The sequence below is a fragment of the Falco punctatus genome (assembly GCF_963210335.1).
Source record: "Falco punctatus genome assembly, chromosome: 5".
In the NCBI taxonomy this organism is placed as follows: Eukaryota; Metazoa; Chordata; class Aves; order Falconiformes; family Falconidae; genus Falco; species Falco punctatus.
In genome coordinates, this window is record NC_137584.1 from 62,659,564 (window position 1) to 62,671,681 (window position 12,118).

Sequence of the window (12,118 nt, forward strand, 5' to 3'; positions counted from 1 at the left end):
AAAATGTAAGAAGCAACATCCCATCCACTGCCTCTTCTCACTCAAATTTGGCAAAGGTAACTTTCTGTTTACTGCTCTCACTTTTCCTATGTCAATCCAAACTCTCCAAAGCAAGAAACAGAGGTGTCCCAAGGAAAAAAAAAAAAAAAAAGCTTCATCCTGAAACAGCTAGCATGAGTTCACTTTGCTCTTAGGACCCTCTCCACAGTAGATGCCTGCAGTCTCACGTGGAGTCAATGCAATTCCGTATGTGCCTGTGCTGCCATGCCAAAGCTGTGCTCAGCCACTGTTACATACACAGCTAGATCTGGGGTTCTTACAGCCGTTAAAGTTATCACGGTCTTTTTAACCAGAAATTTGGACAACGTAAGCTCCTAGTTGATTGTCCTGCAAATAACCAACACTGAAATCTTGCAAGGCTTCCTGAAACTCAATCTCTTCTGAAGGCTAGGAGGAGTCAGCAATATTTATTAACTTATAACTGGTTTTGTATTTGTACATCTCCATCTTTTAGTCACAACTAGGACTTCAAATCAGAGATGCTAAAACACACTACAAGACAGCAGAGAGATCCAGCAAGAGAACAGAGACATTAAAAGTCTTCAAAATAGACCCATTGGTGATGTCAGATTAACTCTCACATTGACAAAACAAAATGGTTCATGTACCCCTGGACCATAGAAAGAAACCTATCATTTGTGTCAATGACATTTTCTACAAGAAAAATATTTTTATTAAAATGGTATAAAAATCGATTTTACTGTTTTGTGGAAAACTGGTGATCATGTAAAACTTTCCTACGCTTTACTGATGCTTTTACCCTAGCTTCATCATTTTCTCCTTTTACCTAATCTTCTGGTGTGATAATTTCTGGCAAAGGAAAATATCAATAGGAATCTTGAAGAATATTATTTTTCAAATGGACAACCCCAGAGACAGGTCTGTTTCAAACTCAAAAATCCAGAAATAAAATTCTGAAGCATTGCTTTTTCTCCCAAATGATGTTTCTATCTTTTCACTGATTTTAAAAGCCACAGTTTAATAATGATCTTTAATAAGCAGTGTTAAACAAGGATGTCATTGTTTTGATGGATGACATAGATGAAATCTGAGGAAAAGGTTATTTTAAAAAACCCAAGTACAATGTTATTTTAAAAAGGCCTATTTCAAGCACAAAATTTACTGCTGCTTCAAAAGTTAAAAGATTCACCGTCATTCACCCAAAGGACCTACCTGGCAGGACAGTCCTGTACATAAATGCAAAGTGCTGCTTGAGCCAGGGATGGCTGAAGTGATTGATATCAAAGTGCCTTTGGACAAGAAACACGTACTGAAACAGCGATCTGGTTGTGTAGCTGCCATAAGCTACGCCTTCATAGAGGGAGCCATCTGTGACCTCCTGCAGCAGGACTACTGACTTCTCCATGATTGCCAACACTTGCTTGGTCCACAAGTAAGCTTCTTGAAGGTAGCCTGAAAGAAAAAGGTGTTGGGAAATCTAATTACACCACCATGGATCTTAGAGTATGTCATCTGTACTCCCACAATGGTATCCTTTACAGCATGGAATCTGCAATCCAGAGCTCTATAATACAACCTAGTGCTGCAGCATCCCTGTAGTTCTAGGGTGTTAAATAAAACACTGTATTTAAACACAGCAAAGCAAGGTCACCTGAGCAGGGAAAATCCTATCAACCACCTTTCGCTGATAATGTGGGATTATGCTTTCCATCTTAAAGGGAAATTTCTTTAATGCATTCTGGATATGCAAAAAGGGAAGAGCCCAGTCAAGACTATTCTATTTCAAATTAAAGCCCTATGAAAACAAATTTAGGTCCCCACTAGAGGGCTCCAATAATGCAAATATTCTAATCAGTCATTTTTCACTGGCTTGATCACCAGCATGGTCAGGAGATCCTCAGAGCTTAAAAATACAAAGAAATTGACGTTTGAGCTGCAGTTAACTGATACTCTAATTCATGCTCTAATTTAAGAGATGCTCTGTTCTACTTACACTTTCAGTTTGTTGTACGACCTGAAGGGTTATCCAAATAGAAGTTAATTTGGGAAAGTTTTGCATGGTTAATTCCAAATGCAGATTCTTTAATTCCAGAATAAAGGTAACCTTTCAGCTAGGATAACTTTCAGCCTCCACATATTACAAGCCCTAAACAGTTGTATTTCTTCTAAAGAAAAGACTTTCAGACATCTTACTATTTTTGTGCACTCTATGAAAATCAAGAACTGGGAAAAGGTTGTGAGAAGACCTTCTCAGGGCTTGTCTGCCTTTACTAAGGAACAAAGACAAGCACAAGAGCCTCAGCACTGCACTTACGTATTGCAGAAGTCAGCGTGTGGATCCCAGCAGAGGAAAGGCTATGTGCCTTCTCTTACTTTCTTTTGGATTCACTGGCAAGAGAGGCAGGACTAACAGAGAACAACTGCCTCGTGTGTGTATATGGCAGCTTAGTGTCCACTCAACTCAAAGTGTCTGGACACAGCTTTTACCAGACTTATTTCCACACTTATTACAGACTTATAGCAGAGCTCAGCTGGCATACATTACACCCCATTACGTGGGAAGCAGTGCCTGCTGAATGAAATGCATGTGCCAGGCTAAGGGAGTATGATCTGCCTTTCAAACCCGTTACTGAGACTGTTTCACTTCATTGCCACAGTTGCAGAGTGACGAGCAATTCAGACATCCTACTAGTCAAGGCTACTCAGTTAACAGAGAGAAAAAAAATTGCAATGTCTAAATTAAACTAACATGATGCTTTTATCTGCTGGCTGAAGAGACAACTACGATGGGGAAAACCTGAGCAACAGGGGCAGGTGGTGCTACTTACTTCCACTTACTTTACTTACAGCTGTCTTGACACTGCTTCATTACTCTGATGGGATTTGGCAGCACAGCAGTATGTCCAAGTAAAATCCCAAATGCTTCCACTGTTCCCTCTCCTAACAGGCACAATAGCTAACTTTTGACTACTGCACTAGCAAGAATGGTATTTTCCATGGTTCAGCATAGTGCATTTATCATTGTAATGTACATATGTTCTGTTTACTTAGTGTACATCTATGCTATAACCCTATACTTGTAGTATATTAAAGAATAATATATTAGAATGAAAAAACAGTAAGACACTCAACACTCTGTCTGGCTACACAACAAAACAGAACAAATCTCACCTAAAATTAGCAGTATCTATATCAAGTTAGGTGTTACTGAACTTTCTTTTTTGAATATCTGTTTACCTTAACTACAAAGACTTCAATATATGTGTGTGCCTAGAATTCATTTCAGTTAGTTTCATTTGTCAGTCCTATGACAATGTTTACATGTTTTTAAGCTGGCTATTTTGTCTCTGCATGCTTCAATAGCTGAATTGTGTTTAAAATAATCAGCTGGAATTTAAACCTTTGGGGTGAAAGGTATACACTGGGATACAACACCATTTGCAATTGCTGTGATCTGATACAGGAAGAATAGCATGTTCACTCACTTTCTTCCTCCTGCCCCCCCTTTTTTTTCTCCTTCAGAAAAAGTCTTTTGTCTTGGAATGAAATTTTTTTTAAAAACTTCTTTTTGATTTTAGACCAACAGAAAAGCTTATTTTAAATTTCCATTTTTTAAAAATGAAGTTGCTCTATATTGAAAACAACTGAGTTTTCAGTTAGAAATACAGTCTGTTCTGACCTATTTTCATTTGAAATATCATCACTATTTTCAAATTGTTCAAATGTTGCTGAATTTCCCCCCCCCCCTTTTTTTTTAATTTTTTCCAAAATTCCCACCAACCTTTGGTGAAAGAAATATTGCCCAACTTTGTGATGTTACCATTGTTTGGCACAAAGCATTCCTATGGTCTATACTCTAATGAAAAGCAGAGTCATCTTGCAAACTGCCAGCTTTCTGCACCAACAGAGGTTTGGGGCAGGATGGAATTACAAGGAATTTAGCAAAACCCACTGAATAAACATGGTCCGAGTCTTCCATTTGCAGAAGACAAGATAGCAGGAATGGGAGCAGCTTCCACACATACTCTTGCTGCTTTTCAGTATATGCACATCAGTGAATTAGCTTGCTTTGACAAACACTTAACAAAAAGATGCCCCCTCAAACAGAGTAGGTGCCACAGTTTTTTGGCACAATTCTGTGGGCATCTGAAAGCTCCAACGATGTGCAGATGTGCCTTTGCTTGGCAGAGCTGAACAGCTTGGCAACACCATCAGCATCTATAAACTATTTTCCTTAACTTGCAGCAAGTAGTTCCATAGGGCATCACGTTTTCAAAATACTTCTAGCACATATTAAATAATCACTTGATAAAATACTGACGCATTCTTATAAAAGCAGGAGCTGGCTCCATGAGTTCCACCTCTCAGCTGAAGTACCACTGGGCTTTAAAGTCAGGATATCTCATCTGCTCTCCCTCTGACTCTGTGACTTGCATTCTTGTTTACACTGTGCAGCACTTAGGAGAAGAGGGACAGCCCCCAGTCAGAGCAGCCAAAAGCAAACTGGTAAGGTTATTCACCTGGGAACTGGCAAGGCTGGGTTTAAGTCCTGGAGCAAAAAAGGAAATGACACCTGGCACAGACACCTCTTGGATGAAGGCTGTGGGGCACAAGGGCATAGTTCAGAGGGAGAAAGTTAAAGCCCTACTCATCTCCATAGAAAAAGATGCTGGAAAGAAAGGTCCTGAGCTTTTGGGTGGATAAAAGTTACACCTTTGCAGCTCCCTCAGGGAGACAAGTTGTGTATGAAATTCCAGGTTATCCTGTTGTCTAGCACCCAGCTCACAGCGTGGGATGTTTCTGACTACTGACCTTCTCAGTGTGTTGCTTAAGGAGACCAAGTGCATCACTCTTTACCGATAATCTGTCCTGAAAGACCCTGTAATCTGGACTGGACAGACTATACACGAGGGGATTTTTAACTCTTATAAACAGCGAGGTAAGAATTTCAGAATCACTTAGAGAATCAAATTTATATACATGGGTACATATACATATATATTATACTTCGTGCATCTGCTCACAGACTTTTGTTCTTCTCAGTAAACTGAATTTTTCTAAGCAACCAAAGAGCAAACCCCATACTGCTGTACTCTTGGAAGTATTTCCATCTGTTCCTGAGCTTTGCTGCATAAACGGCTGATTGAGTTGATACACTTCAGAAAAACATTGCTATAGTTTAGGACATACCTTGATTCATCAGAACCAGGCTTCCAGCCAGCAGGGCCACACAGTTGGTAGGCTGGTGGTTGTGGAGGTACTGGAAGCCCCATCCACGTCTGTATGATGTTTCGTACATATATCCTGAGGCATTGGCAATGACCTCAAGAAATCTCTCCTGTTGAGTCTTGCTAAGGTAGCTGTACAAGAAGTCATACGCAGTGGCAAAACCAACTAAGGAGTGAGCAAGAGGGACCTCATCCCATGGGGCATCCTTCACTAACCTGTCAATAAAAAATACGCCAATTAATTGAGTTTCACCTACTTATTTTCTCCATTACTGTACTGAGGTGTGTATGTCTTATGCCTCTGAAGTTAGGCAATTCATGTTTAATTTTAACACAGTAGTAAGCTACTTACCAAGTCTCTGAGACCATTTTTTTTCTTTCCTAAGTAGGGACAACATTAAGCTTCAAAGCTCATTAATTTTATTAGATTAAGTTGTTAAACATTAAAACAGTGCTTGCAATATTCTGTGTTTCCCTAAGAGAAACAGATATGCAGAATATTGATTGTAAAGAAATGGAATCTATTTATCTGAAGCAATGTTCACATCATTTTTGCGAGAAAGTACTATCTCAGAGTTTACACTCCTCTAAAATTCTGTAACAACTTTCTTCTTTTCTGAAGGAGCCAAATGTTGATAAATTTCTGGTGGCTATGCAACTGAAGTTGTCTTTAAAGAAAATGTAATAAAACACACTATGTTGCTTCTTCATTTCCCAAATGCATTCAATAGAAGTAGAAATGATTAAATTTACTTTCATGAGTACAGTTCAAATTAACATACTTAATAGCATTAAAAAATAAAATAGAGGTAAAATGATGCCACTAATCAAAATTAATGTCTAGGAACTACCTGCTTGTACCCAATGATTACACTGAACTTAGCAAAATAGTAGATTTGTACCAAGATAATTCATAATGGAGGTGGAGGTACTGTAGGACAAATATTTCTCTTAAATAAAGCATATATTGTGAATCAAACACTTTAGTTTTGCAGTACTGACAGTACTTTCTGGCCACGGTTCTAAAGAAAAGGAAATGTGAAGGAATATATGATGAAAAAAAGTCTTTGATAAACTGCACAGTCAGTTGCTTTCATGGTTATCTTATTTCCCTTTCTTTGCAATATATTTTTAATTACAGAAATTAATTTTAAATTGTTGAGATGAGAGAATATCCTACTGCAATCAATAGGAATTGTGTTGTGCTCCTGAAGATGTGCACCTTCTAGCTTCAACTATTCTATGACTCTACAAATATAATCTTAATTTGTGTAAGCAATAGTGTGAGCTGATAAGAAAAAATACCAAAAGTGCAAGATTAAAAAAAAATCTTCATTCTGCTATAGGAGCATTTATTTGCATTCAAAATGCATGAATGAACCACGCAGAAATTATGACCAACAGCCTAGGGCACTGCAACTATGGTAGAACACAACACGTACAAGTGAGAAAAACGACGTTTGATTTTTATTTCAGTATAGCTAACACTATTGGAAGAACTCAAATGAACTTGGCACATTCATATCTGTAAAGAAGGAAAGCCTCTTTAGCCTTTTTGATTAGCTGAATTTCTAACAGTTTTAAGTGTTCACCTCTCAGCTTCAATCCCATCTTCCACTGAGTGAAGTTATACATTCATTTTTCCTTTTTTTAAATGAAATCTTTAAACACATGAATTTACTCAGCATTGAGCAGCAGGATTTGATCTGGGGTTTTACTGGACTACGTTATTTTATTTACACTATTTTGTTTCTTGGTTAACTGGGAGGCATTGACAGAAAACCGTGAACAACATTAAGACTGACAGCTATGAGTGTGGTAATAAAAAACTGTTAAAGCATGAGGAAAAAAAATTCTAGAAATTTACTACTTGTCTTCTCCACATCCACATCCACCTGCTATTCTCTGTGATCAATGTCAAGAATTTCTCTGTTGTTTTTTTCCTGGTTCAAACACTAAACTTATTAGTGAAGACTTCCAGCCAGGTATAGTAAAATTTCTTATTTATGTTTTCACTTAATTGTTATGCAAAAAAATTACAGACCTTTACGCCAAAACATTTACATGTTTTTTGTACATGCTCATTCTTTCTGTATTTCCAATAAACTGGGAGAAAATGTAGCTGAACTGGGTAAGCAACTATTCTGACTCTCCAGATTTATTTATACTGTGTTACTGAGGCACAAAAATGGAAAACCTGAGTTAACTGGTTATTTGTCAACCACAATTAATTCTCTCCATCTCTATTTCTGCTTTTTCATTTTTCTTTATAATTGAAAAAGCTCTTAAAATGTTTAGTCCTACATATAAAAGTAAACTTATATTCTATGCTGGTTATATGCAACACCCTGGCACTGTGCTTGGGTATTGGAAATCATTTGACACGTGAACATACCTTTGACCAGCTAGATCATGAATCCTAATTTCCAAATTATTTTTGATTTTGCTTTTTACTAAACTTTTTGGACATTCAGAAACCAGAGTTCAAATGTGTACAGGAATTATCCCTTTAAACACCTCTGCCTGGAACAATTAAAAAGTAATTGAGGCTAAGCCATACATTAAGGGGGAAGAAAAGAACAATGAAAGAATCTGAGTTAATTGAAAACATTTAATTCAAAGTTCAGTATCCTTATAACAACATACAAATTGCTAATTAGAATATGCTTAAAGCTATTTAATGATCTTTACCTGGACTTCGTCTTAAATAGGATTTGACAGTGGAACTGATGGATTGCAACTTTCATTGTTAAGCTGTATGCTAACTTTATGTTTGGTTTCAAATGCAATGCTGCATCAAATTCTATAGTATAAAAGTGTGTATTAGTCTCTGTGGCACCATTTCTGACAAAATAGAAAGCACTTTTCTACACGGGAAGTGCTAAACGAATCATTTATAACTGCATTTAAGCAAAAAAAAGACAACACCCTTCAGTGTAAAATACGTTATGTTAGGCATCCTAAGCCTACTTACTGGCACGGTTGCCCACCTTGGGTTAGACAAAGTAATTCTGTCCTAACTTCCTTCAAATTGCAGTTCTGTATAGTAAGGCTCATCTAGAATTTAACAGAGGAGATGCACACAAGTAATACAGAAAATTAAAGATGATGATTTAAAGACCCTCATTTCTAAACATACAAAACCACAGTCAACATCTGTTCTTAAAATTAAGCTCTCCTGAAGTAACAACTCTTTAGCTGATACGAATCAGTGCACCTCCATTAACTGAATTTCACTTGAACCAAGCAATGTACAAACAACAATGTGGAACATGAGTCACAAGAAGAATGACAACTAGCAAGCATTAAATGCTTTTTGTATCTGAATTATACTCTCATTTTTCAAATGGATCTCCAGTGTCAGATCTGGTAAACAACCTGGCTGATAAACTGTGGGAAAGCATGGTACCACAGGCCTGCACTGAATGTATTATGTGAAAAAAAGAGTTTTCAGGGCTATCAATTAGCTACTCTGCTCTGAAATATTAAAGAAAAGTTGTGTGTATTTATACAAATAAAGATTGGTAAAAACATGCCAATGCTTTGCACTGGAAAACAGTTATTTTCTACGCCTCTTAGGACAAAAACTTAACATCAGACAGTATGAACCCCAGGTTAGCAATTAACTGTGTCTGGAGACAGCAAGTAACGTTTACCTCAATGCTGCACTCTTCGGTGTTTTAAAGGTGTAAGATGCTACAGAACAAGAATCCAAAGTAAATAGAAATATCTATAATGGATTCTTTAGTGCAGAGCAACTACTTAGTTGCAAACAAACACTTAGCAAAGGAAACTGTTCCAAAAATTCTAAAACATACTTCAAAGTAACAGCTAAACCATAAATGCATCCCTACAGATAGTACAAAAAAAAAAAAATTTTTTCCCACACTTATACAGCTATACATGTATTTGGAAGAAGTACCTATATGGAAACTTGAGGTGGTTTATAAAAGAGCAAAAAGTGCTGAACATGTTTGCTGCCTAATGATCAAACTCCATAAACATCCAAAGCCATATGCATCATTCTGCACAAAGAGCTGCTGTCTGGGCAAATGCTGTGAACAGCACTGGACAAATACATGCTTGGAGTGTTCTTTTAAGTTCTCTTCATCTGTGTCATACAAAATATTTTTGTTACTTCATTACAAACATTTTGAGTTTGATATAAATCCTCCATGAAGAAACTGGAGAAATAAAGAGATCGTGGATAAGGCTGGTATTATGGATAAGTAGTATGGTTTTCCTACATGTTGAGAATTTCAGCATGGTGCGATGTGGTCATCCATTTTAGATTTACCACCTTCTACAATGAACAATGAATCCGAAGGTGAGGTTAAGACCCCATTCTTCAGCCATCAATTTGTGATGTCAAGAACTATCATGCATGCACTGCATTGTCCAAAGCTAAGAGTGTACATACCACCTTCACTAAATGTGGTCCTGTGCTCTGAGTAAGTATAGCAATTGTATAGAATTTTGGATGGGAAATAAAAATCAGTATTAACAACAAGAAAAATTGTGGTAAGATTACCACAACTTCTCTATTTCACGACAATATTCCTAATGCTATTAATGTCTCTTCTCTCAGTAGCAATGGTTTTCTGTATTTTCCCCTAATTTCTTTCTATTAATAACTATTTCCTTATTGTAACCAGAATTATTAGCACTTCCCTAAGAAATACAATAAGGAAAAAAACCACCATCTGCCCACTTCAAGGCAGGATTCAAATCAAACTCTCCTGCTTAAGTGAGTTCCCTGATCATGGCCTGTGGGATATTTAGAATCACCTTTCCCTCACTTTGTATCCAGTTTTTAAAACCAAATGGAAATACATAGGAGAATAACACTCTCTAACCTGACAAACAGAATACCTTCCCAGGCAGTGTCAGATCTGATTTCTGGCCTCTGTGTCAGTAAGTAATATGGCATCGCTGCGCACAAAATGAAGCATTAAGCACATCCTGACACATATATTAGACAAGTAATCCACATCCTGAAGTTTAACGCTCCAGCGTTTCCCGTGACAAATTACTTACTGCGGAGTAACTCTTGGAGGTTGAGGGCAGATTAAGCTCATGATTGAAGGAAGCATGCTGGCACTCCTCCTCAGTCAGCACTCAGCCTCTCACCCTCACTAGGTAGATGCAAAGTCAGTCAGGGCTCCCTTCTGAAGGCTTACAGGTGAAAATTGGTCCAAGGACAGCCCTCTACTGCATTTCAATGCAAGCTACCTTAGACATGGTAGCTAGCTAACAGCATGATTGAGTTTAATGCACATTAAATGTCAAGTGTGGATGCAAACGTGGTGTGTAATGGGGGCAATTGACCTCTTGATCCTGAAATCAACTGTGTAATTGTACAGTCTTCAATGGCAATGCCCTGGCACTCCACAGACCCTTGTTATTGTTCTCACCCACTTCTGGGGGAAAGAGATACAGTTTTAAACCTCCTGTCAGGCAAAGGAGAGAAGTATTCTTCCATGGCCAGAGGGAGTATACATACCAAGAGGGAGTATTACCTGCCAAGGGGAATAAGACCACCAACGTTTGTTTTATAAACTAGACTCAATTTCCAGTATTTTTCTTACAGAAGCCTCCAAAACAAAATATTTTCTTGTGCTCAAATGGAGTATTTTCTTCACTAACGGAAGAATAGCTTCCAATTTTTGTTTTGGAAAGAAAAAAGAAAAATCCTTGAAAAAATCTGTTTCATCCAAACCAACCTCTCAGCTTTCACCCTTTTCACGTTTTTCTGGTTGGCTGCCAAAACAAAACCCCCGGTATCTGCACAACCTAAGTGCTCAGTGATCTGCAACAACCAAAACGTTAAGAACAAGAAACGTCCTTGAAAAATTGATGATTTATATTTCCAGTGTCTAAGGTAAAACATGGCAAGTTTACCCCTATCTCTTTACCAGTTGTGCTTTAGCAGCAACCACTGACAAGCTTGTGTTCATTGCAGCTTGGTTCACAGGAATACAGGGAAAGGAGTGGTTAAATATAAATGGCCACATTCATTTTATGGAAAAAAAGAGGCAATGTGTAAACAAAGTTTTCAGAAGTGCTAAGAGCTTACTATAAAAGCAGGGCTGTCCTGCTTAGGTGTTGACGAGACAACTAAAACTTTACTCCTTCGGAAATCTTCATCTACTTTCTATCTTCTGTTCTCTGTTCCTCCACAGGTCTATAATCATCTTTCTGCAGCTTCTAAAGCTTTTTTCAGATCCTCTTCTCTTGTATTTAGCTTTGATCACAAGAGGGTCCTTTTCACACTGGGCTTGCTCTTGGTTATCAATCATGATCCTTCTGTGCTGGCATTAATAAACAAGAACTGAGTCTGTTTTAGTAGTTCTCAGTGCCATATTAAGCAGACACTGAAATTTAATTATGTTATTATTTCAACAGATTACCTCTAGCTCTTGTAGCAAATTTTTATACCAGGCATGCCACAAAGCGAGCTCCCTGTAGCACCACAGAACTTTAGTGCCAGTTTATCTCCCAGAGATCCTATCCATGAAAAAAAAAAGTATAACAGAAACTCTTCAGAATCCAGCTAGCCATTGAATTTCAGAGTCATGCACAGCTTCTATTTTTAAATGCTGCATATGAAAAAGATAAAAACAGCATGAGGGTTTGATATTTCACTTACTAAAATAATATATATTCCAGATACCAAATTCATCCTCCTAGCCTTCCTTTTCTTCCTCCTTGTAGAAGACTATCTCAGCATCCCCCAAGCTTCTTTTATACTAACTGCTATGCTGCACTCTTATAAAACCCTCCTAAGTTTTCTTTGAATGTGACTGCCGGTTGATTATTGGGAGTCAAACAGATGGTCTAAATTTGTAGTGTCAGCATGGAGACTTGCT

General features: G+C 37.6%; 1 protein-coding gene across 9 annotated transcripts in view; it reads right to left on the reverse strand.

Moving 5' to 3' along the window:
* The window catches only part of LOC308064753 (dermatan-sulfate epimerase), a 197,325-nt gene that overhangs the window by 5,665 nt on the left and 179,542 nt on the right, over window positions 1-12,118 (reverse strand). For all 9 annotated transcript variants that reach the window (XM_080389711.1, XM_080389703.1, XM_080389707.1 and 6 more), the window contains 2 exons: window positions 5,212-5,465; window positions 1,234-1,473 (listed from right to left, as the gene is read on the reverse strand). In XM_080389711.1, coding sequence (XP_080245837.1) covers window positions 1,234-1,473; window positions 5,212-5,465 — 494 coding nt within the window. The remainder of the gene's footprint in view (window positions 1-1,233; window positions 1,474-5,211; window positions 5,466-12,118) is intronic.